Here is a 26409-nt window from a genome sequence, read left to right on the forward strand (position 1 = left end):
TAAATTGTTTAAGGTGTTGCACATGAAATATTTTCATCTTGGATATAACTTACGTTTTAGCAGTGCATCTTCCGAATTCAACATCACATCTCGGCTAATTTCACTTGCTTTCTCTATCTTGAAGATCTCATCAACAAAGACAATATGACAATTCTGTAAAACATCACCAGCGATACCAAGATGAATTGTTCCATAAAGCTCTTTCTGTGTTCTTGACTCTTTCTAACAAAAAACCCAAAACAAAACAAAATGAGTACTTAGGAAAGTACTTACATAGCATATCTCATATGCATTTTGCATACATTTCCTAGTTGTCTTTCAACTTGCTTTACCAAATATGAACTGAAAATGCTCCTGTATTTCAGTATATACCACAGTTGTCTGTAAATTAAAATATATTGCAGTTGTCTATTAATTGAAACTTTTGCCACAAGTTTTCAACTTCATTGAAAGTGTTATGCTCAATATCACTAACAACATTCATCATAGATTAACTTCATGGGACATTCAACGAGAGACGTATTGAAAGCTTTTCCACACCATACACATAGACAACAAATTATGTTATGTCAAGCTATTTCCATCACAGTGATAGCAATGACAGATTTTACAACACTTTTGAGAATATTTTAGGAACAAACAAGTCATTGACAATGACATAGTCCTAGCTTGTAATTGGGAATTTGCCAGTGGAATTTAAATAAACTGTAGTTACTATGATGAATATGAAAAAAAAGGAGGGTACCAAAGACCTATCTGTCACTGATGCTCATATTGGATTGTACTGTAAATGAGTACTTATTTAGTATGAGGCACAAGACCACACAGGGAAACAGCACCGTCAGTAGTGTTTTGGCCTTAGAACTCCATATATTACCACAGAATGCTACAGCCATCATTCTCAACAGTCTGCATTTTGATTCAAGCGATGCAATTCAATAGAACTTTATTTTATCCCAAACATGGGCAATTAAAAAGTGTGGCTCAAATAACATCAAAATATCAAAAATATACAAAAAGTAATTGGAAACAGACCGCCACCAAAAACAGTAATTTTCAATGACATAGTCCCCGCCAAATATAAATTTTGTCAATGTACTACGGTGAAAGTGTGGAAATGTGTTTGCACTTTCAAGTCAATTTCAGTTGACCAGAATTCATAAAGTGATTTTAAAGGGAATTGGTTTTAAGGCACAGCCAGCGCCTGAGATGAGTTGCTCCAAATCAGAGTCGGACTCCACCCTGAAGGACAAAGCATGAGTGAAAAAAGCAATAGAATGCTCGGGACAGATAGGAGTCAAAGTTTCATTTCTCTGTATTAACCCTTTTCCTGCCAGACAGTATCACTTCCCCATCAGCAAAGTCAGTAACAAGCGGTATTTAGCCAAAACATGATGTATTTTCACCCACTTGGCTTGGTCTGTTACAGCATCTTTAGTTCAAAAATATCAAGTTTACGGTATTTATATTTTCAACAGCCTTCAAATGTACAGTATTATGTTAACAAGCGACCTAGCGGCCGATATAGCTCCGCTGTGTTTATGTAGAGAATAACTATTTTTGAGACATGTTGATGAAGAAGGGTGGAAATCTTTGATAGCTCGATGCAGTGGCCAGAAAAAAGTGGCTAAAATAAGCTGCAAAAATACGCAATGAAGATTTCATCATACTTTGAATGTATCACATAGGATCATTTCTAAGAACATGTCAACCAAAGCTATCTGATGAGTAGTTTTTGAGAATAAATTTTTTGACCAAAAATGGCAACAATTGCCTCCAAAAGTAAAAATTGCAGATTTCATCATAATTTCAAAAGATCAAATTTAGTTCATCTATAGAAACCTGTATACCAAATTTCAAAGCTGTTAGACAAGTACTTTTTGAGAAACGCATTTTTTGACCAAAAATAGGAAAAATTGCCCCAAAAATTCAAAATTGCAGATTTCATCATTATTTCAATAAATATCATTTAGTTCATCTATGGAAACCTGTATACCAAATTTCAAAGCTATCAGATGAGTAGTTTTGAATATACACTTTTGACCAAAAATGGCAAAAATTGCCCCAAAAATACAAAATTACAGATTTCATCAGAAATTCAATATATATTACTTAGCTCATCTGTAGAAACCTGTATACCAAATTTCAAAGCTATCAGACCAGTACTTTTGAGAAACACATGTTTTGACCAAAAATGGCACAAATTGCCCCAAAATTACAAAATTGCAGATTTCATCATAATTTCAATAATTATAATTTAGTTCATCTGTAGGAACCTGTACACCAAATTTCAAAGCTATCGGATGAATAGTTTTGGAAATACACATTTTTTGACCAAAACTGGTAAAAATTGCCCCAAAATTACAAAATTGTAGATTTCATCATAATTTCAATAACTATCATTTAGTTAATCTGTAGGAACCTGTATACCAAATTTCAAAGCTATCGGATGAGTAGTTTTGGAAATACACATTTTTTGACCAAAAATGGCAAAAATTGCCCCAAAAATACAAAATTACAGATTTCATCAGAAATTCAATACATATTACTTAGTTCATCGATAGAAACCTGTATACCAAATTTCAAAACTATCAGACCAGTACTTTTTGAGAAATAAATTTTTTGACCAAAAATGGCAAAAATTGCCTTAAAAATGCAAATTTGCATATTTCTGCACAATTTGAACAAATCTGAAATAGATCATCCCTTGGGACCTATGTACCAAATATCAAAGCTATCTGACTGGCAGTTTTGAAGAAGAAGATTTTTAAAGATTTTTTTACCAGAAATGACAAAAATTGCCTTTAAAATACAAATATGCAAATTTCGCCATGATTTGAACAAATCTGACTGAAGGCACCCTAAGCAAACTGCATATCAAATTTCAAAGCAATCGGACAAGCGGTTTCAGAGAAGAAGATTTTTTTACCAAAAACACCAAAAAATGCCTCAAAATTACAAATATGCAAATTTCACCACGATTTGAACAAACTGAAGTGAGGTCACCTTAACCCTTTGCGCTCCGATTCGGCCTGAGACGGCCCCACTAATTGTATTCACGTACGCCCGGTTAGGCCTGACACGGCCTGTGTAAACGCAGTACAGTGATCCCGTTACGGCCTCAATAGGCCTGCATTTTTAATTAGTAAACAAGGATTGATTACATCGTTAGTTTTTGTCGTGACGACTACACATGCCTCAATGACGTTTAACAACATCTTGCCTACGACATCACATATACATGAATACATTTTCCCGCCCCCTTCATGAATAAAAGATTTTTTCCCGCCCCACACACACAGACGACCTGAACTTTTCTTTGAGTGACGCGACCCCGCACCGTGGGAAAACTCTACAGATTTAAATATTCATTTATTTAAAGTTTGTTTTGATATGTCGACCCCGGAAGTGAGAAACAACACCGTTTGGGACATTTTCTTTGGGGACTCTGATTCCGACAGCGATTTTGAAGGTTTCACAGCAGAGGAAATATCTGAACAACAACTGCGAGTGGAGATTGCGAGGGAAACATATCGACAGGAAAATGGCAGCGCGAGTGACATCGATCCTGCTGAACTCGCCCAGCGTTTGATCGAAGATCTACATGCAGACGACGTCACTGTAGCCGATCTGGAGTGGTCAGAAACTTCAAGTGACGAAATAACTTTATTTCCTTTCAACGGCGACGAATCTGGCCCATTTCACAATCTGGGGTGTACGGGTGATCAGTTGGATTTTTTCCAACTGTTCATGACAAACGACTTTCTCGATCATCTCGTCCGCGAAACCAACAAATACGCAGTTCAGACAGGATCTTTCACAGAAAGTCGACACTGAGTGGAGTCCGGTTGACAGAAATGAGATGAAAGCGTATATTGGTGTTCTCATTTTGATGGGTATTCACTCATTGCCCGAAATACGCGACTACTGGTCAACGGACGACCGTCTTCATGTACCGGGGATAGCGAAAGTCATGTCCCGAAATCGTTTCCTGAAGTTGAACCAGTATTTTCATGTCAACGATCCGTATGGCGAACCCGACCGACAAGACCCAGGCAGAGATCGGATGTACAAAGTTCGGCCGATGATCGATCAACTTCGTTCTAATTTCCCACGAAGTTCATCCCTTTCAGAGAAATTTCCATCGACGAAGCTATGTGTAAATTCGCCGGGCGATCACCGATGATTCAGTATATGCCAGCGAAGCCTGTGAAGTGGGGATTTAAAATCTGGTCAGCTGCATGTCCACGCACTGGTTATACCTTCGATATGATCCCGTACGCTGGAAAGGGAGAGCACACGCAACATGGTCTTGGCTACAGTGTCGTTGTTGATCTGACCAGCAGATATTGTGGATTAGGACATCATATTTACTATGATAATTTCTTCAGTTCCCTTCGCCTTGCTGTCGACTTGTTGAACAGGCAAACGTACGTTTGCAGCACAGTTCGCAAGAACAGTAAAGGACTTCCGGCTGCAGTGTCAAAGCCAGCGACGAAGCTGAAACCAGGCGACTACGTCTACCGAGCAAGCGGTGAAATCACAGCTACTTTGTGGCACGACAAGCGTGATGTGACCCTGCTTAGTTCCAACTGCAATCCTGGCGGCCTGGAAGTTCAGAGGAAGGGGAAGGAGATATTCGTCCCAACAGTGGTGAGGGAGTACAATAAGTACATGGGCGGCGTCGACCTCAGTGACCAGATGGCTTCGTACTACCCGATCAACAACAAGTACATGAAGTTTTGGAAGTACTTGTTCTGGTTTTTTGTCGATCGGATGATCATCAACGCCTTTATATTGTACGGGATTGCACATTCACCAAACCCTCGACGAAGATATCGGCAGAAAGATTATCGCCTTGATCTAGCAAGTCAGCTGATTGGCGGTTTTACAAGTCGTCGGAAGCGCGGGCCGCAAAGTCAAGTCACAGAAGTCGAGAATAGCATCAACGCCGACAACATCGCGAACCACATCTGCGAAGTACTCTCTCCGAACGCGAAGCGTAAGAAGAAATGTTGTCGGCAATGCAGCAAGACTGGCAAGAAAACACCAAAGGGCTACCCTGTTGAAACAACTTGGGGATGTAAGCAGTGCAACGTCCATCTGTGTAAAAACGAGTGTTTCTTGGAGTACCATGCGTCAATTTTGCGGCGTTGAGTGACTTCCGGTATGAAGACAAAACAATGTCTTCGTGAACTCTGATGACCTTGAAGGGGAACCCCGTCTAGATTTCACACGGAGATATGTACTGTATATATATTATTGCTTCGAAACGTTTATACTTTCAAATGACTTTAAAACGTTGGCTATTTTTGTCGCCAAAACTTTTGCGTTCATGAACGTTCGTGACATTTGCTTGTTTCTGAAGTCTTAGAAAATTTTAAATAGTACTTTGCCGTCAGGGTAACCGACGTGTCACACTGCCTCAGGTAAGAAATTCAGAGTGTAGAATTCATGATAAAATTGAACTACGTTACCGAGATATAACATAATAAGTTTAGCCTTTGGTCCAGATTGTTTATTTTGATAAGGTGTTTAAATTTAAATTTTACACAGGAAAGTTTCATGACGTTCAACAATTTTCTAACTATTCAACTAAGTCATTTCTGTCACACATAAAAAAAAAACAACAGCGATATTTATCATAAGAAAATCATTTTATTTTTATTTTTCAAGTTCTTCCTGCCTGTAAAAGAAATCATTTCATAAAAACACCGACCAAGAAATTTACAGCGAAGTTAAAAAAAATACGTTCACTGTATTTCCACTGAGGTGTTCAGTGAGTGAAAGTTTTGGGATTTTGGGACCCCGGTATGCAAATTTTCTGCTGGGCTCTGCAAAAATGTTGCAACATTGTTGCAATGGGGCGCAAAGGGTTAAGTGAACTGCATATAAAATTTCAAAGCAATTGGACTTGCGGTTTCAGAGGAGAAGGCAATTGTTGACGGACGACGACGGACGACGACGACGACGACGGAAAATCAACCTATTTGATAAGCTCCGCGTCGCTGACAGCGGAGCTAAAAATACACCATATGAAATATGTTGTGTTTCATTAATTTTAACAATCTTGACCTGATGGTGAAATATGGGCTTGGCAGGAAAAGGGTTAAATAAGACAGTATCAGTCTCAGTTTGACCTTTTCATAGTTGATTTTATTTTATAATTAAAGCGACAAAGTTGGCCATTTTTTCATGAATTTTATTTGATACGAGATACTACTTATACTGTTTGACATGTTGAAAGAAACTGAATGAATGGGTTACCACCATGCATATATTCAACCCCAGTTTTAGACAATTTAAATAAAACCATCGCGAAAATGAAAATGACCATTACTTTATCAGTGTTTTTGTTAAGGCCAGTACTCCAGTAACATTTACCGGGGTTCCCGAGTCATTTTACCGGGGTTCCCCTTGGTATATCAATGCAATCAGATTAAGGGACAGCGGAAATGTTACCGGGGTTCCCAAATCATTTACCAATGTTCCCAAACCATAGCAAAAACACTGCTTCATTCTGGCTGTGGTTTCATGTATCGTGTCTAAAATCGGGGTAAAATATATGCATGGTGGTAACCCATCATTCAGTTTCTTTCAACATGTCAAACAATATAAATAGTATCTCGTATCAAATAAAATTCATGAAAAAATGTTCCACTTTGTCCCTTTAAAAAGTGGAGTGAGCCGGCACCTGAGTGTTTCTGTTCAATGAGTAAAACACATGAATTGCATGCTGTTGACCCGTGACAGAACTATCATTTTATTGGGGCAAGAGACAAATGGTGCAATCGACCCATGTTCCAGTGCATTTTCAGAGCAAACGAATCCTGCAAAAAAGTGATGTGTTGGATACATGTTTGGAATGATGAATAACAAGTTGATTAAAATCGATACAAGAATGATAAAACAGCTCCAAGTCAGTACCTTCAAAAAAGCTCTGTAAGCTAGCAATACTGTCTGCTGACCAGTTCTTTACAGTTTTTGTAACTCAATGAATCCGCTTAATGACTGGTTTATAGATGGGGCAAGCAAAACAACACTGTGATCAGATGGTCTAATGGAAGGCAATGCAAAAGATTTGTATGCATTGGGTACTGTACCGTAACACCTATCAAGTATTTTATCAAATCAAGCTGGACACGAAACATATTGGTGGATATTATTTGCACTCTTGCTAAAATCACATTAATTGACCAAACCAAACAAGCACCAATGCAGGTATCAAAACTTAATGGTCCACACTATATTTCACCCAAATTATCTTTATGGATAACAAACCCGGAAGTGAATTAATGGTCTTGTGCCATGAATGGCACAGGGTTATGTTCTTTTATCAAGTTGAACAGAATTAGGTATGTAAATGTACTAGCTCTTGAAATGTCAAGGTCTGAGTATGTCTGAGTAATGGCTCTTGAAGGTTAAAAATCAGAACACCAGATATGAACCAAAAATGCCCTCATGTTCATTTTAGAAGAGACTTACAGTAATTTGTACCTCTCATCTCTCTGGTCTGTCTCACATTTTTCACTTTGGTTTACAATGTGTGGAACTTCTGGTGTTTGTTACTACTATATAGTAAAAAGAATTCAGGTTGACCTATTTACGCCCGGATCTTTTTTCACCCCGTTCTCCAAGCACAGATCGTAAAGAGACTCTGTTTTGTGGCCACACGTTCTCTTCTCATTCAGTAACACGGTGGTACAGAAATATGTTGATACAAATTCATAATTTTGGTAAAAAATGTGATTTTTCAAAAATCTCTAGCGAAATCCTGTGTAGTCTCGCTTACCCTAACAATTGACGGTGCCCCCGTGCGAGAAAATATAATAAAGGCAAATATAAACAAACACAATCGCATTTAATGAGGTACATTTTGGTAAGTTTCTTGCGGATTATTCTGACATTCGCCTGGTTTAATTTGTTTGCTTAAATTATCTCCGTGTTTGTGATTAATAATTATAGTATCCCGTCTCCGGTGGGGGGCTCGGGACCGACTTTTTGTTTGTAAGTGCGCCCGTCCGCTATACTTGACCCCCGTCGCTTACCCTATGTTCTAACGGAACAAATTCAGCAAAAACGAAAACTGCTCACAGGGTTAATTCAATTTTTGGATTATAACCCACATTACATCAAAGGACAGACTATAGTTGCTGGTTCCTTTTTCTGGGTTCCATGATACCACACATTGTTTTAAATTCGTTTTTCTTTGGTAAAATCCTTTAGATTTACAAGGTCAGGGATGTAGAAAAATAAACACAGGTTCTTACAAGTAGTGCAAGCACACATTAAATTTGCACAAAATTTTTCACTAAATTTACAATTTTCACAGCTAGTAAATGTCAGCTGGTTGTTTTTGTCAGTTGCTGGCTATTTTCTACATCCCTGAAGGAGTTGAAGAGGATCTAAAATCTTTACCTTGTCTGTGATCTCTACATCATACCAATATCCCCGTTGCTCAGGATGATCTGAATTGTAATTAGCCATTACTTTCATTCCAACCTGCACGTCTGACCAATCATAGATTGTTCTGGCTCTTGGACGAATGTATTTGCTGCACAGCTCAGTGAATTCTTCATATCTGAGAAGGCATCAAAATCAAATAGTTTTCAGAAACTGGAAGTGTATGACTGTAACGATCATTACTGCCTGTGTGGTGCAGAAACTGGTGGAGTATCGAATACTGCCTCCCTTACGACCACTAACGTCATCGATAAACCAGAGAGATTCATCGTGTGATATCGATGACCATCGTTCGTCTTATGGACATTCCCAGTCTCACAAAACTAAAACCAAACTTTTTCTTGAGGGGGGGAGTTCAGTCCTAGGATCTATGATTATTCGTGGCGCGCGGATGCTGGCCATAATCTCTCAGTTTGTGTTCAGAAGTTGAGAGGTCACCGCTACGTCACTGTAGTGACGTACTGCAGGGATCCTCGACCAACAGTTTTATGCTAGCAAAATGGCGGTCTCCGTGTAGTCATGTCGGGCGAACTTAGAAAAAAGGGCGATATTTCAGTGAATTTTGAGCGGATTTCTGGTCTGGTGAGTCCCTAATAACCAAGCTGTCGATGAGTGTTGGCAATTTGTAATTTGGATGGAAAATTTTTCGAAATATCGTCAAGCAAACTTGCGCAAAGGGTGCTTGCGGCGGAACATGGACGCTAGTCTATGGAATATCCCATAGCTGTGGTGGCGGGGTTAAAATCGTAAAAGTCAAAACCAGCCCGTAAAAGGTATGAATCCCGTCTGAAAACACCACAGCTATGGGCCCACAGCTACCCCGCTCGGTGAGCGGGGCGATTAGCTGTAGCGGAACACACAGCATCGTACGCAGGGCTAAAAAAATACGAACTTTTCATACGTATGTAACATAGACTAATTATTTTGTTTTGTCTATAGTGCATGTCATGCAATGTTCATTGTCATGTTTTATTGTATTTCTAACAATAGTAACATTGTTTATTTCTTTCAAATAAACTTCAGACTTTTCAAGAAAATCTACCTCGTTTAGTTCTATTGGACGGGAAACAGATTTTCGTTCCATCGGCAACTGATGACGCCAACTGTAGCATGTAGACAGTATAGGCTATGTGTGAGTGAGGTTATTTGTTTCTGAAACGGTATATTGCGTGATATAAATTGCCGAGAAATTCACTCTTTAGACCCCCTTTCCTTATAAAAAGCCTCTCATTATAATGATGGAGGAAACGAGGCAAGTTCAAGAAAACGCAACACAGGAAACAACCTATTATTTTCATGGGCCCTGTTTTCCAACCTCATCGTCACGTTACGTAGATTGACCAAGGTGTCTAACCATGTGTAGATAACCAACGCACGTCGGAAATATCGTCGATAAGATTGTTAACATTGCCCGTATGCCGTCTTTGTTTGCCTGGGCTAAACTAACGCACCCAACGTAAATTCAGTGTTTTGCCCATAATCCATGATAGCTGAGGGCTATAGAATCAATTGACGGATGTTACGTTTCCTCCGACATCCGCATTGCATGACCTTTCAACTCTCTATTGACGTACTCATTTCAGGGTCAGTCACTCCACACAGAACAGTGCCGAGATGTTTTGAAAGTAGAATTTTATCAACCTACAAACGCGCCCGATTTTATGTTTTCTAACTGTAAAAACATAGGCACAGTAAGAAATTTGAACTTCAAATTGTATCTCTATCGACAAACTATGTAAAATAGTTTTATGAACGGACCCGATTTTAAGTTTTTCGGCCGTAAAAGAAGTGTCGGAACGATATCAAATTTGAACTTCAGATTACCTACAAACAATGTGAATGGTCTCAGATACGGACCCAATTTAACCACGGTCCCTTAGTTTTCGGTTGTTAACGCCGGAACGTGAACAGTTTTGAACATTGGATTTTACAACTGTAGGGTCATTGTACATTTCTGTCAGTAACGGATCCAATTTTCATTTTAACACGATCATCTTGAAACGTCTGAACAGGAACAGTTTTGAAAATCGGAACCCTGGGATTTTATCTGTACCGACAATCATAAATAGTGTCAGGAATGGGAGAACAACATGTATCGACAAACTATGTAAAATAGTTTTATAAACGGACCCGATTTTAAGTTTTCTAGCCTTAAAATAAACGTCGGAACGATATCAAATTTGAACTTCAGATTAACTGCAAACAATATGAATGGTGTCAGATACGGACCCAATTTAACTTAGTTTTTCAGTTTTAATAACGAATAGTTTTGAACATCGGATTTTATCTTTACCGATAAACATTGTGAAATAGCATCGGGAACGAAACGAATTTTAAGGTTTATTTTAGCCATAGCGTGAACGGGAAATGTTTTCAACATCGGATTTTATCTGAATCGGTAGATATGTAGACAAACATTTAAATTGTGTCAGAAATGGGCCGTGATTTCGGGAACAGAAGACAATCTCCCTGAAGTCGACGAATGTCCTGAAGGGTAAATAGCTCAAAACAGCGATGGAACTTGCTTGATTGACCCCGCGATGTGACAGTCTTTCTGATGATTGTTACTAGGCTACGGATTGCTGCAGATAAACAAGCTTGCGTAAATAAATTAATAAATTAATGCTTGCTTTTCCCAGGGACAACACAAAACGCGTTGTAAATCACATGTTGTTCTCCCAAGTCACTGTGCTTGTCACTCCAGGTCGGCAGTCGATATCGACCAACTATTGTGACTAAACTTAATTCCCCCCTTTGTAGGTAGCATGGCAGAGTTTTTGGTGAAATAGTTTTTGGTAGCCGGTCACAGACACTTCGTGTTCGTGTCGGCTACATGGACGATCTGCCACATTGACATGCGCACTCCGTACACAAAAGCCCTGTGACACGCAACTTCCCATCGCGCGGTGGCTACATCCCCTAGCCTACGTTACCCTACCAAAATCCGGTTTATATGACATCGACATGCAAGCTGCGATTTCAAAATAATGATCTGCGACTGCCGGTATCATGGTGTGAAATAAACATTACCCTTCGCTAACTCGCAACCTTTATGGTAATGAGTTGTCATAGTAATCCTACAGTAATCGCTATACTGTTTACCATGCGTACAGTGATCGCATCGGGCAACTCAAAATGCTACAAGTCTTACTTCACATGTATATATTGGGTATCATCAGTGAGGCTATTTTATCTTGAATTTCTTTAATTGCAACAATGTTACACAATAAAGGTTAAATCACTTGCCCCGTTTATGATACATGTGTTTTATACCTTTTCACTATCGAGTCTATACCATTTTAAAGTGATCCTTTTAGGTACGCTGCGTACGGGTTTCGTTTCACGTAATTACGTCCAAGGCTTACAAGTTACAATTAGGCTTACAAGTTCGCCTGAGACCTGTTAAGATATAGTGCGGCAATAAAACTCTGGCCGAATATTGGTAACATTTCTGAAATCCTACCAAGCTGCAATATTAGAAGTTCAGGCCATAGTGTCGAAAAAAGGTCGAAGTCATCAGTGGGTAGGTGGGCGGAATTTCAAGCAGACGTCGGGTTTTATTTGCTTTTAATACCGCGGTAAACACATGACTCTTCCTGAGAGTAAAGAACTACTGTATTTTTAATGTAGCTTGAGACTTGATTTTCATTTTAATGAACCCCCGTATACGGTAACTTTGAGGTTCAGTCAGTAACAACACGGGTAAACAACGTGAAAGAGTGGTACACAATTGCACAACCGGGTAAAAAGGGGTCTTACCAATATTTAGCACAAGAGGGCAAACAGCAAACATACCCATCTTACATATAAGTCGTACAGAAAACAAAAAATCTTCGAAAAAAACCTTCTCAACACTGAACGAAAAAAGACATGTTTACCGGTAGGCCTATGCGTGACATAAGTAAAAACCTCTTTTCATTACGTTCCCGCGTAACCCCGCGCACTTTCATTTCAAGTGCACGGTGAGAAACATTTTAAGATCGAAGCAATTTGAATAAGTGTGGTTTGGGTTAACATATTTTTATGTAGGCGTAAACAAGATTGACTTTCATGAATTTAAAAGTATTGATCGATCTTGGTATAAGACTTACTGGATATATTTCACAAACGGCCCATGGCCCATACGGGTGTGACCCTGACCTAAAACTGATTACCGCGGAAGTTCACGTTTAGAGAACCATTGAATCTCCCATCGCCTATGGACATTTTTCACTATTGAACAACATAATACGTCTTCAACATAGTCTAAACTTGTTTCTCATTATATCATTTATTGAAAACCTATTGGAATAAAAGCAAGTCAGGGGATAACAATATGCAGAAACTGCCACAACAAGCTTAAAGGTCAATGCACTTTCTCGCTGCATTTACAGTAACACGCTCGAGAGAAGATTTACTCTTACGTTAGAAATGACGCTGGACGTGCTCTCAGTATAATCCAACTCTTTAATAGCCGTATAATTTCCAGTAATTTTAGGGTGGTATATAAGGTAAATATGGCAGCTATTGAACAAATCTTCCGCACTACCGTAGCTGGGTGCCAGTTTATCTCCTGATATACCATAAGCTTTAACCCACTCGACGATTTTTTATGAATCTCTACTGTCTTTCATTGATACTAACGATTTTATCCCCTTTTCAATAAAAATAATGTGACATTGATCACTGCATAGCCCACGTGTCATTTTCTCAGACAACATCAATTAGGCTAACATACCAAAGTGTGTTTTGTGATCACAAAGAAATGAGGTACTGTACCGGTAGGTCGGTCGGACATGTGTGACAGTCGTCATCACAGTCGCGCCGGACTGCTCCTATGACACAGTGTTGTCCTTATATTTAAAAGTAGCCGGGTAATTTAAGAAAGTAGACGGGTGGACTGCGAGGGAGCGAAGCGACCGAGCGGCGACGTGAGCGTAGCGAACGAGGGGGGAGAGCGCGAGAGGGGGGTGTCCCCCCTCTCGCAAGGCGAAAAATGAAATTTTGGAGTGGAAATGGTGTTCTCACGTCCCCAGTGCGCTGGGAGTGTGAGAACACAGTGTGAGAACAATTTGTTCTCACACTCTGTATTGTTGCGCGACCGAACACCTCGTATGTGAAACGTATGTTGATTGGTCAATTCTGCTCAGCGCCTAGTTCGCTGTACGAATTATTTGACGAATAGAACATCGCGTAATGTACAACTGGCACTATAGGGGACAGACGACTGAACCGCAGAGTGAACAGGGGTGCTTTCGATTATCTTCCTCGAGGTGCCATTGGGCGGCCCGGGGCGACCCAGTTTCTGTTCGATTATCGTGTGACGTCATTGTCGGGGTACCTCGGGGAAGATTTCACCGCCCCTGCTCGTCGAGTCGGGGAAGTGGGCACTGTATACAAATATGGCGGATGACAAACAGACAACACTATAGCTCATGGAGAAAAATCGTCCTATTGGTTGGTACAGTTAATCAAAGCCATTGACGTGACATTGTGAAGTTGTTGAAAATAAACAGGCAAAAAAATAGCTAATCTGTGGCGAAATATTTGATTTCTGGCTGTATTGTTGTTGTCGTCTGACATTTTGTTCCCCCGGTAACGTTCGATTTTCCCACTTCCCCGGGGAGCCCCATCGTAACGTCATGACGTCACTTAGGGCTCCCCGAGGATCATAATCGAACGCAGCCCAGGTTGTTCTAGATTTGAGTACGGTCAGCGCGGCGTCGGCAACAAAAACACGGAAGATGACCGCTTTTATGTTGTAACGGGAGAATTCAGGCCATTACAAACCTATCGGCTATTTACGCTCGTCGACATATTTTCTGGAGAGGAACTTACTTGACAGCGATACAGCTAGCGAAAGACTTCGATGAGCGAGCCATTTGCACACGAGGCTGTAGCAGACGACAGCTTTCACGCAATGTCATCATCAGATGGCCACCAGAGCTGTTTCGCAACATTTTCCTCAGATGACCTGGAGAATTTTGTGGCTGACCAACAAAACAAAATTGCCATATCGGTAATATACATGTTAACGTGTTTGATATGCTCATCAATGAACGGAACTTCATTTTTCTTTGCGGAATGATACAAATGAAACAAGTGCAATCGTGTGCTGGTTTTTGATAGTATAAACCTACCACAATAAAATGCAATTTTCTAAAGATATTGGAGGGACGTGAGAAAAATAATCCCACACCCCAATGGGTTGGGATGGAATGTCTCACACTCGTTGGGGAATTCTGTCTCACACTCGCCGAAACACTCGCCTTCGGCTCATGTGAGACAGAATTCCCCAACTCGTGTGAGACATTCCATCCCAACCCGTTGGGGTGTGGGATTCTATTATTCTCTGGTGGCATCTGAGGTGACTTTTAGCTGAGGATGAAACAGTACTTTTGTTGTGTGTCTTAGACGTGGTTCACATACAACAAAACAAACAAACATGATTTTGTTTTGTTTGTATTATTTATGACACACTTATGGTTTTATTTGCAGTGAAGATTTAACATTTAATCTTAAATCACCTGCAGTCTGCTCATTTCATCGCTCATTTCCCATTCTTCATTACCCCATAGTTTCTGAAACTTATGACACAAAGTGAGTGATTGACAGAAATGTTGCAACAAATTACTAATAATTGCCAACCGTGCACTATCATCGCGTCTCGCTGTCCCAAAATTTGATCGAAGCAGATATGCAGTATGGTGTCGGAAGGAAACAACTCCATTTTCTTTCGAATTTGCTCCACGAGTCCGTGAAAAAAATGATTCAGAGGGTCCATCGAAGGACACTATCGGGCAACCCGACATAGAGAACATGGAGAAGCGCAGTGAAATTGAACCCATGCCGGAATCCACGACGTATTGTCCTGGTGAAGCCGTGAGCCGTGACGATGATGCGCCGGTCGGCAACGGTCGGCAACACACATGCCTGTGACCGTGGATTCTAGTACGTAAAAATAATCGATGGAAATAAAATACCCATTCAAATAAAAAGTTGGTTCTAAAAAAATCAGTTCTAGCTCATTTTTTTAAAAATTAATCTAGAAAATGCGTCGGTATTGCTCTGAGAATAACTTGATTTGTTGAGCAGATCATATTCGTAGTGATGTTGGCCGCCAGCGCGGCGGCGGAAAACTAGCTTGCCAGTCTCGTGAACTTCGAACCGTGGATCAAAATCACATCTTTTCGGCGCTTTTCTCTCACAAATTCAGAAATTGAAGTTTTTCATACATAAACTAAATGTATTGTTGGAATCAAGTATACCTTTCGAACGGGCTTTCTTCGGGAAAAATATATCATCGGCAATGTGCCAGTGGCCGACGCCACATTTCTTTTTGACGGCACGGTTAAAAATGACCTCAGATGACCTTCATACTAATCAAACCAATTACACTGCTCGTAATAAAGGCAACACCGTAGGCGCGTCCATCAGCCAATCACATTATTTGACAAATAAAAGATCGGGCTATGACAAATGGGTATTTAGAAACTGTTTTGTGTTTGTGCAGTTCCATGCGGGGGAAAGGGGTCGCGAAACTGCTAATCGTACGTGTGCCGTCTGACAGCAGGCAGTGCAATACCGAAATTAATAGGTCTATAAGAATAATCTAATTACGTTAAAAGTAGCCGGGAAAAAATGCAAAACAGCCGGGTTATTTGCCCGGCACCCGGCTTAAAAGGACAACACTGATGACATAGCGAAGTGGCCTTTTCTACCATGTCATAGGCAGTCCTGTATGCCGTGAAACAACCCTCAAGTCAATATAGCAATCATAGTAACATGGGATTGCGTGACACAATTGAAATCATCCTTAGTTACATTACTTCCGCTTTCAGCAGAGAAAACAAAGTTAAGTGCCGGGAGATTGAGTCACGGTACATTGAGGCATATTTTCATTTTCTAAGGTTTACTCACGGGTATGATTTATCACGGTCTGACCCGTACCAGTGTGATCTGAAACTGATTACCGCGTTACACACGAGGTTTGAGGCAGCATTTACATTTTTCTTATCTCCCGGCATCTATCAACATTTTGCACTTTTGGACAACATAACGTCTTTTCAATCTAGTCTAAAGTGTTTGGCTTTGTATCACTCGTTACTTCAACTGCTCCCCCCTTCGGTTGACATATTTTTATGTAGGCATGAACAAGATTGACTATCATGACTTTAAAAAGTATGATCCATCTCGGTATAGGACTTACTGGATATATTTCACAAACAGCCAAGGCCCATAACGGGTGTGACTCTGACCTAAAACTGATTACCGCGGAAGTTCACGTTTAGAGAACAATTGAATCTCCCATCGCCCATGGACATTTTTCACTATTGAACAACATAATACGTCTTCAACGTAGTCTAAACTTGTCTCTCATTATGTCGTTTATTGAAAACCTAATGGAATAAATAAATGCAAGTCGGCAGATACCATGCTGAAATTACCGCAGCAAGTTAAAAGTTCAATGCACTTTCTCTCTCGCCACACTTACAGTAACACGCTCGAGAGAAGGTTTACTATTACGTTAAGAAATACAGCTGGACGTTCCTTGGTATCGGTATGAGCCAACTCTCTATTATAGCCGTACAATTTCCACTAAAATTTGTTTTTGGTATATAAGGCCCGGCGTAAATATGGCAGCTATTGAACGAATCTTCCGCGGAAATTCACTTCACACTACCGTAGCTGGGTGCCAGTTTATTTCCCGATGCTGTAAGCTTTAACCACCTATGTTTTTGAATCTTTACTGTCTTCCATTTATACAAACGATTTTCGCCCTATTGCAATACAAATCATAATTATGAAATTGACATCTGCATAGCGCAAGTGCCATTTTCTAAGACAACATCAATTAAGCGAATATAACAAAGTGTGTTTTGTGATCACACAGAAATGAGGTACTGTATTAGGTCGGTCGGACATGTGTGACTGTCGTTATCACAGTCGCGCCGGACTGCTCCTATGACATAGCGAAGTGGCCTTTTCTACCATGTCATAGGCAGTCCTGTATGCCGTGAAACAACCCTCAATTTAATCATACTAACATCGCATTGCGTGACACAATTGAAATCACCCTCAGTTACATTACTTCCACTTTCAGCAGAGAAAACAAAGTTTAGTGCTGGGAGATTGAATTATTGGAATCGTATTTTCATTTCATTTCTAAGGTTTACTTACAGGTATGATTTATCACGGTCTGACCGGTACCAGTGTGATCTGAAACTAATTACCGCGGTACACGCGTTCGAGGCAGCATTTACGGTACATTTCTAATCTCCTGGCGTGTATCAAAATTTTGCACGTTTGGACAAATAAAGTCTTTTCAATCTAATTCAAAGTGTTTGGCTTTGTATAACTCGTTGCTTCAACTGCTTCCCCCTGGGATTGACATATTTTATGTAGGCGTAAACAAGATTGACTCTCATGAATTTAAAAGTATTGATCTATCTCGGTATAAGACTTACTTGATATATTTTACAAACGGCCCATGGCCCATAACGGGTGTGACTCTGACCTAAAACTGATTACCGCGGAAGTTCACGTTTAGAGAACCATTGAATCTCCCATCGCCTATGGACATTTTTCACTATTGAACAACATAATACGTCTTCAACATAGTCTAAACTTGTTTCTCATTATGTCATTTATTGAAAACCTATTTGAATAAAAGCAAGTCGGCAGATAACAATATGCAGAAATTACCGCAGCAAGTTAAAAGGTCAATGCACTAATTTCTCCCTGGCCGCATTTACAGTAACATGCTCGAAAGAAGGTTTACTCTTATGTTAGAAAAAACAGCTGGACGTGCCCTCGGTATAAGCCAACTCTCTAATAGCCGTATAATTTCCACTAATTTTTTGGGGTATATAAGGCCGCAGCTATTGAACGAATCTTCCGCGGAAATTCACATCACACTACCGTAGCTGGGTGCCAGTTTATTTCCCGATACCGTAAGCTTTAACGCACTCGACGATTTTTATGAATCTTTACTGTCTTTCATTGATACAAACGATTTTCGCCCTATTGCAATACAAATCATATGAAATCGATATCTGCAAAGCGCAAGTGCCGTTTTCTCAGACAACATCAATTAGGCGAATAACAAGTGTGTTTTGTGATCACACAGAAATGAGGTACTGAATTAGGTAGGTCGGACATGTGTGACAGTAGTCATCACAGTCACGCCGGGCTGCTCCTATGACATAGCGAATGGGCCTTTTCTTTGTCACAGGCGGTCCTGTATGCCGTGAAACAACCCTCAGGAACACGATTGGAACTAATTTGGGATAATTGGACGGTGAACTAATGCCGATTTAAGCTACAAATGTAATCTAATCTGTCTTTCTTTTTACATTACACACTTGTTTTAATGAGTAATTTGCAATATTGCACCATTCAGTTATACGGCACCTAACACTTTTGAGAAATTTGAAAAATATGAAAATCCAATTATCCCAAATTAGTTCCAATCGTGTTAATTGCGTGACACAATTGAAATCATCCTTAGTTACATTACTTCCGCTTTCAGCAGAGAAAACAAAGTTTAGTGCTGTGAGATTGAATTACGGTACATTGAGGCATAGTTATTGGAAAAATATTTTCATTTCATTTCTAAGGTTTACTCACAGGTATGATTTATCACGGTCTGACCGGTACCAGTGTGATCTGAAACTGATTACCGCGGTACACGCTTTCGGGGCAGCATTTACATTTCTAATCTCCCGGCATCTATCAACATTTTGCACTTTTAGACAACATAACGTCTTTCAATCTAGTCTAAAGTGTTTGGCTTTGTATCACTCGTTACTTGAACCCCCTTCCCCCTTAGAAGTATAACTGAAGAAAAGTGTGGCAATAGCAGGTCAAGTGATACGACGAAACTTCTGTCGTTTCCGTATCACCTTCACACTGTAACGTCAGCTGTTGTTTTTGTAGTTGACTTTTTTCTTCACGCTGATGTGATATAACATGGCAAATGAAAGCAAAACGAAAAACCGATATCATGCTCTCAACACTGAAAGACATCCACTTTTACGTTCGGAACATTTTTTTGGTGTTTGTAACTACCGGTATTTCACAACCCATGAGGGGAACGCTCCATTAACTTGGACGTACCCGAGTAACCCGAGTTGGTTATCAGAGGATTAATCTCTATGTCAACATATGCGAACAGATTATCTTTTAGTGTAAACAAAACATTAGCACTGCCGGAACTACTTTTAGAATGGCCAATGCCAGTCGGCGCCTGACTTGATGATGGCCCCCCTGTCCGGCACTCAGGATTTCCAACCAGCATTAAAAGTGCCGTCCAGCACTTGCTGTTACTTTGAGGTCATCATTTAGTTCATAAAATTGCATGAAGAGTTTACAAAAACGATGGTACTATATAATCCCTTTCAAATAATATGCTGTTTAAACAATACTAGCAGTTAATTAACGTACGCTGATTTTGCATACGAAAAGCTATTTTTGTATGAATGTTTATACCCCTATAAAAGAAAGTACGGTAGCGAAAATCAGCACAACAAAACAGGACTTCAGCACAACAAAACAGGACTTTTACTAAAACGTACTCTTTCAATTTCAGTTCAGACTCACATTGTCACACACACGAGCAAACTTTGGTGTCAACGGATCCAGTCGTTGAATTATCAATGAACACTCACTTATTTTTCTGGTCAAAAGCCAAAGGCTACTTGTCCATTGCAACGAGCCTCTCTGTTTGAATCCGCGTGTTCATTTTTAGCCGGATGCCGGCCAAATTGACCGGCTACTTCCGTATTTTGGCGGGCTGCTTTTCAGCAATGTTTCGCTCTCTAGCCTCGAAATTCTTGTTTTGATAATAATATTTTGATATTTGTTGTCTTGCAAGCCGGAGATAACATTTCAGAAGTGCCTATGTGGCTATAAGTAATCTAGCAATTTACGCGGTGAACTTGTTGCTATCTAGTATCAGCCTGTAGTACCGCGATCTGCGAACGTGTACTGTACTCTCGAGGTCATCCTTGCTTTCCCGACTACAGCCCAAATTATTCCGACATTCACATCGGGTGCAGCTTACCATTGGACTGACGTTACGCCCACCAATAGCCGGCTATTTCCGAATAAAGCTGACGTTTGTTTCTCTCAAACGCGAAAGAGAAGAAAGTCTCAAACGCGGAAGAGAAAGTCGACGCTTCAGAGCTTTTCTTTTCTGCGTAAGAGTTGGGCCTTGTCTGATGGGTAGGTTTTTGATCAAATGTAAAGCAACCAAAAGTTACTGAGTCTCATTTTTCATACTTTTGAAACGCCCCGTCAATCCATCCATAGTCGATCATAGATCTACATCGCGTTTTGTGGAGGGGCCGTGGTTTAATCGGAAGGTAAAGTCTACGCGGGAGTCTACGCTTGAAAACGTTGATTTCAGTTCTGCGAAAGAGTAGGACTTTGTCTGTTGGTTTCCGGAGGTTTTAGATCAAATCTAAATAAACAAACAATTACTTGGTCTCATTTTTCGTACTTTTGAAACGCTACGTCGATCACAGTGTCAAATTTCAGGTCGACCACAGTCCCTCTATCCACCGGTCTGGAAACGCCTATTGTAAAAGGTGTCGATCACCTGGACCGCACAGCCAAACCGCGATACGAGGGGCAGTCACGTGATAATGCGTAGCTTGGGTTTGTCCTGCATGCCACCATAGACCCTCGAGAAAGTTTTTCTCGAGGGTCTATGATGCCACAGTCCCCGATTGTGTGTACGCTTTTCTCGAATTTTCGCTGTTTTTGGCTCTATTAAGTGTTCTCTGCGTCTATCTACGACACGAAGACAGAAATCATCATATCCTGAAACCGTTGTTTGTTTTTCGTGATCCTTCTCCCATCGTAAATGATGATAGTGTGCGATAATTTCTGGGGTTGATCGCTGCGAGTGTGTTGACGTAGCACAAGCAACGGCTGGAATCAAACCGGAAAATTTGTCGTAGCTTTCTCTTGCAATGCTAGTATTCAGTGCCTCCAAATATGATAAAATATGTTTTCTGTGTAATATTCTGTGAAATCATGTCTGTTAACTGAGCAGAATAGGAAAGACAACTGCAGAAATGCATGGATAGAGGGACTGTGGGTCGACCGATATTGCATTATGTGTAAGCTTACTGTGTCATAATCGACTAGTCGACTGCAGGTGTGTTGTACACATACGGTGTCGTACAGGTTGACGTTGGGTGTCGTCAATTTGGAATTTTATCAAACATGAACACTGGAATTTAGCTCTCTTTTCCAATTATATTCAACATCACCAAAAATCAATGGTAAGCTCGCGAATTCGTTTTATTGTGAAATTAATACCGTGAATTAAATCACTAAAAATTGTGCCGTCCGCCGACCGGCCTCGTTAACTGCCTCTACCAATTCTCCTTTCTTATAATATGTACGAGTGGCCATACTGTTTACAGACGGATCCGGCTAGCAATTCATTGACTTAAATTCGCTCTATAGGAGATGTAATGTCACAGGATACGCGCAGCTCTTGGAGTCCTTACTCACTCGTTACGTTGTTTGCAAGTGCAAGAAAAATCTCGTCACTTGGAACACGGTCCCTCCACAAAATGGAGGGACCGTGCTTGGAAAGAACGTTCCATGCTGTTCTGATCACATTTGCATATATGATCAATGCGCGTTACTGAAGTGAAGCGTCCGAAAATAGGAAACTTTAATGAAAATGAACGAAGAACGATATTTTGTTTCACCATATTTCTAAAACTTAGTTTAGAACCTAAATTAAACAATAAACTAGATTACTTGCATTGAAAAAAGGGCAGTTCACTCTGTCCTGTCAACATAGTTCCATGTGCAAGCATATGTGTGTGCCCGTGGTATTGAGTGAGTCGTTACAGCCCTGACGTTCCTATCATAGCACCAGCTCGATAAGATAATCGCAACAATGGAAAATTAACACCTTGGGGATTAAAAGTCTTCTGTTTGTCACCCGAGTTGGCAGGCAGCAACTCGGGTTTCAGGTACCATCAAAGTTAATGGAGCCTTCCCCTAATGCAACAAATGTTACAGAAAGCAGTATGATTATACTACTTTTATCATTATATCGTGTAAAAATGTGTTCAAACTTTATTTCTCTGTTTACTTTGCTGTTATGTTTTAATGAGAAATAATTCTTTTACGATTCACAGGCTCAAACCCCATTTATTACTGTCGCAGTTTGACCCATGCGTCATGTCAATGCGTGAAGTAATGATCCTGATACGAGTCCGACCACATAACCTGACCGTTGCCGCAACCGTTAATACATTTCTGAAATAATATGAAGTTAAGGCCATGATTTCGAATAAAATAGGCCTTTAGGGTCTCTTGATTTTCATCGAGGCGTGGGGTTACCAGTTACGTTTTCATTTGTCTTACGCCATTGACTAAAGTGACGGTATTTCTCCTGTAAAATTATGCAAGACGTCCTGGTCACCATCAAAATTCTAACTTGACATGCCTTATGTCAAGACTTTAAGTACAGAATTACTGACGAGTTTTCAGTTACTAGTACTTGTAGTTTCCAGCGTTGAAGATTGCCAATTTTCTTTTGACGTTGAACACATTGAAAATACGGCATGTGGGTTCAACGCACTTTCGCTTTAATATATTCACGTACACTGATTTAGTCATTGTTACTAAGCAACTATCAGACATGTGTAAGAGAAGTTCAGTTTTCTTTACACTTGGTTTCGAGGTTTTAACCACAAAACTAAAAGACAGTGAACGGATTGCTGGATTGCTAGTGTTGACGTCCAACGTTGTATATTAACCTTTTCATTCTAACAGGCCTGCCATTCACCCAACTTATTTTTTCATAAGATAATTTATCGGATGTTTTATTAAAGGTCAAAAAGACGTGACCTGCTCACAATGTTAAGAATAAAATTCTTTTGTACGGGACACCTTTCTTAAAGGTTCTCTGTACGACACAGATAAATGTTAAAAATGTTGTTACCTCACCAGGACTGAAAATAAACACGTGAAGGTCATTTTTTCCAAACAGGAACAGTTTAGGACAAGTGAATATTTTGTAGACGTCAAAAGAATCTTATTCTAATTAGTCATTGTCAATGTCAGGAAATCAGAAAGGAAAAATCGCGAGTTACTTCTCTGGCACTTGTATTTTCCAATAACATTAAGGTGGTTGGAAAGGCTAGAGCGTCAGTTATAAATTTCAACAAAACTATTAAAATATAAAAGTAGTCAACATTCTCTGTGGAATAAAAAAAAACTAGACATTTGGGCACAAAGGCATTGCAGAGTTATAGCCTGTTAAAACTTCTGAAAAACTGACCAAATAAGAGGAAGTTGGGGAGTCCTTAGTGTATTAACTATGGTAGAGGTCCCCTAGCTTTTAATAAAATGTTTGAAAAGGGAAAGTCATTATTTGCTGTTTTTCAGGAAAGTTTGACAAGGCGGTGCTGGCATTCAGAGTGATTGACTGCTATTGTAAATGCATTTTTAGATTCTTTGAGTGTCAAAGAGGTGTCAAAAGTGAGATTAACCAAAAAAAACTGCTCTATGACTTCAAAAGAGGGGTGCAAATATGGCTTGTTTTCAACATTTTTGACAGAATAACAGTTTTCCTACATAATTGTATACCAATTTAATCCAACTTTGAAATGAGATAGGACATGGAATTTTACAGCCTATTAACAAGGTTACAGATAAGATTTGTACGGCACAATTTTCCTGTATTTGAAGTACTTTTTGAAAAATCACATTTTGAAATTTGAAAGAAGAATTTTTAATAATTTTTTGATATATAAACCCATGTAAAATCATAAAAACAAATTTTATTTAGAAATCCTGCTGCACAAATCTTACAATAAATAGTGTCAACATATTTATAACTAATTTGGTAATATTAATACTATCCAATTATTATTAAATTCAAATATGTAAAAAAAATATGAAAAATTAAATTTTAATATTTACTGGTGTCATATTTCAAAATCATGGCTGTAAATATACAATTTTTATATTCTTTGGAGAAAATATTAACTAAGGGAGTTATCCTGAAAATTTGAACTAAATATCTTGATTCTAACACTTGAAACTTGACATTAACTCTGAGAAAAGAATTGGTGCAAAAATAGCCTTTCCAACCACCTTAACCATTCAGGACTATGTGCACTTGTATCATGTAAACCTCCCTGTGACAGAGATCGAAATCATCCGTTGAGATGGGTCCCGTGTACTGGTAACACGGTTTTTTAAAATCATACAAAGCCAAACTGTTCGGCAAATCCCCGAAAGTGTGCAGTGATTTACTGTAAACCTTTAAAAACTGTCCGTAAGCTTTGAAAGTTGCTCATGACGTTTTGCAAAAAAAGTTTATAATCAAGGCAGAGAAATTGCTCCCATGTCTCCGCTGATTATAGCGAGTACGGTAGAGGTCATATTGTCCCCTCTTGAGCTTTACATATGTAAAATAACAAGAAATATAAAACAGCACAGGGCTTTAAATTACGCCGGCTCAAATACCACCAAATGTGGGCACGACCAAATGTATTCCCTAAAGAGGACTACTTTACACCTTCCCTGGTTTCAGTCGGATTTGGCCAGTGTAAACAACACTTGATGCCCTTGATATGCTGGTAGTATGGCATTCTGTTTGCTTTCTTTGATAATCACAGTCATAACTTTCAGTACGGCAACTTGTAACATGATTTTCTTTAGAGTGAACCAACAGTCAAGTGAATGCCTTTGCCTGCATTCCCTGGAAGTTTATTGACCCCTTCTGACAACACTTCAACGCCGTTGGCATGACAACCGCCCTTCATGGTTGGAGCATGGAGGTTCATGAGTGGTTGGGGTATTTCTTAACTTTCACCATCGCTGCCAAACTCCTCTGCGCGGTAATGCTTGTTATTAATTTTTTGATCTTCATTTCTAGAGACATTACAATTACTCCTCATTTAGAACTTGAGATTCCCTCAATGGAATTTCTTCCTAGGCAATTCACGGAACTTGCGTCAGGCCGCCACAAAGCAACTGTGTACAAAATGCCACAACATGCTGTGATCATTTTGTAGGTTGAGAGGTGAAGTTGGAAATATAAACCAGACTTTAATCTGCAAACAAACTGTCAACTGCTGATTAACTACTTTAGAATATGTCAAACAGATTATACCTGGAAGTGTCTTTCAGTGTTTATTGAGCAAATATTACTGTCCCCACACTTTGCGACAGGCAGTAGCCGCTGTGATGTAATGATGTAAATTTCTCTATAGACAAAATAGACTAAGGTAGCTTCAACTACTAACAACGTTAGAAAGGCTGATGAGAACGCTCACTTTTACTTCGGTCAAGTGAAATATGTTATGGAATTTGCGGCGCGGTTTCAAGACTCGACACTATCCTTGTCATGTGACAATATGAACAAAGTGAGAGTTGGTGTGACGGCCGTGTCTCGCCACTTTCAGAACACTTGATATTTTCCAACCGCTGACACGCCGAATCTACCAGATCATGATTTTCCTAATCCCGATTATCTGATTACACCGGCAGGATACATGATCTTGGAGAAGCGCCAAAGTGAGCCGGCGATGTGTGTGGACGATTTAGGACGGCAGCACTACAATTACGGGAGAAGTGGTCCGTTGAGAGTCATAAATCGCGTAGAGTCGTTCCGGCCTTGCAGCATCACAGCACATGTAGGTGATATCGCATCGCTGATACGCCAGAGATGGAAGCCAGTTGTGTGTGCTGTACTCGATGGTGGCTCAGACTATAACGTGAACTTCATCACCAATGTGTGCTACTACATGAGACTATGGAGGGACTTGAACTTAGATGTATTGGTTTTGACGTCGTTCTGCCCTGGTTTCAGCGCATACAACATGGTAGAGCGAGGCTGGGCCACATTGTCAAAAAAGTTAGCCGGTGTCACTCTGCCAGACAAAGTCGATGGCGAATCTGCTGCCCCATGTGCACAGAGAG

The 26409-nt window shown here is 39.9% G+C and overlaps 1 protein-coding gene across 1 annotated transcript in view; it reads right to left on the minus strand.

Moving 5' to 3' along the window:
• The window catches only part of LOC139139381 (E3 ubiquitin-protein ligase UHRF1-like), a 187516-nt gene that overhangs the window by 87758 nt on the left and 73349 nt on the right, over nt 1-26409 (minus strand). The window contains exons 4-5 of the mRNA XM_070708281.1: nt 8419-8581; nt 54-222 (exon numbers count right to left, since the gene is read on the minus strand). Of these exons, the coding sequence (XP_070564382.1) occupies nt 54-222; nt 8419-8581 (332 nt within the window). The remainder of the gene's footprint in view (nt 1-53; nt 223-8418; nt 8582-26409) is intronic.

This window comes from Ptychodera flava, chromosome 8, assembly GCF_041260155.1.
Source record: "Ptychodera flava strain L36383 chromosome 8, AS_Pfla_20210202, whole genome shotgun sequence".
Taxonomy (NCBI): Eukaryota; Metazoa; Hemichordata; class Enteropneusta; family Ptychoderidae; genus Ptychodera; species Ptychodera flava.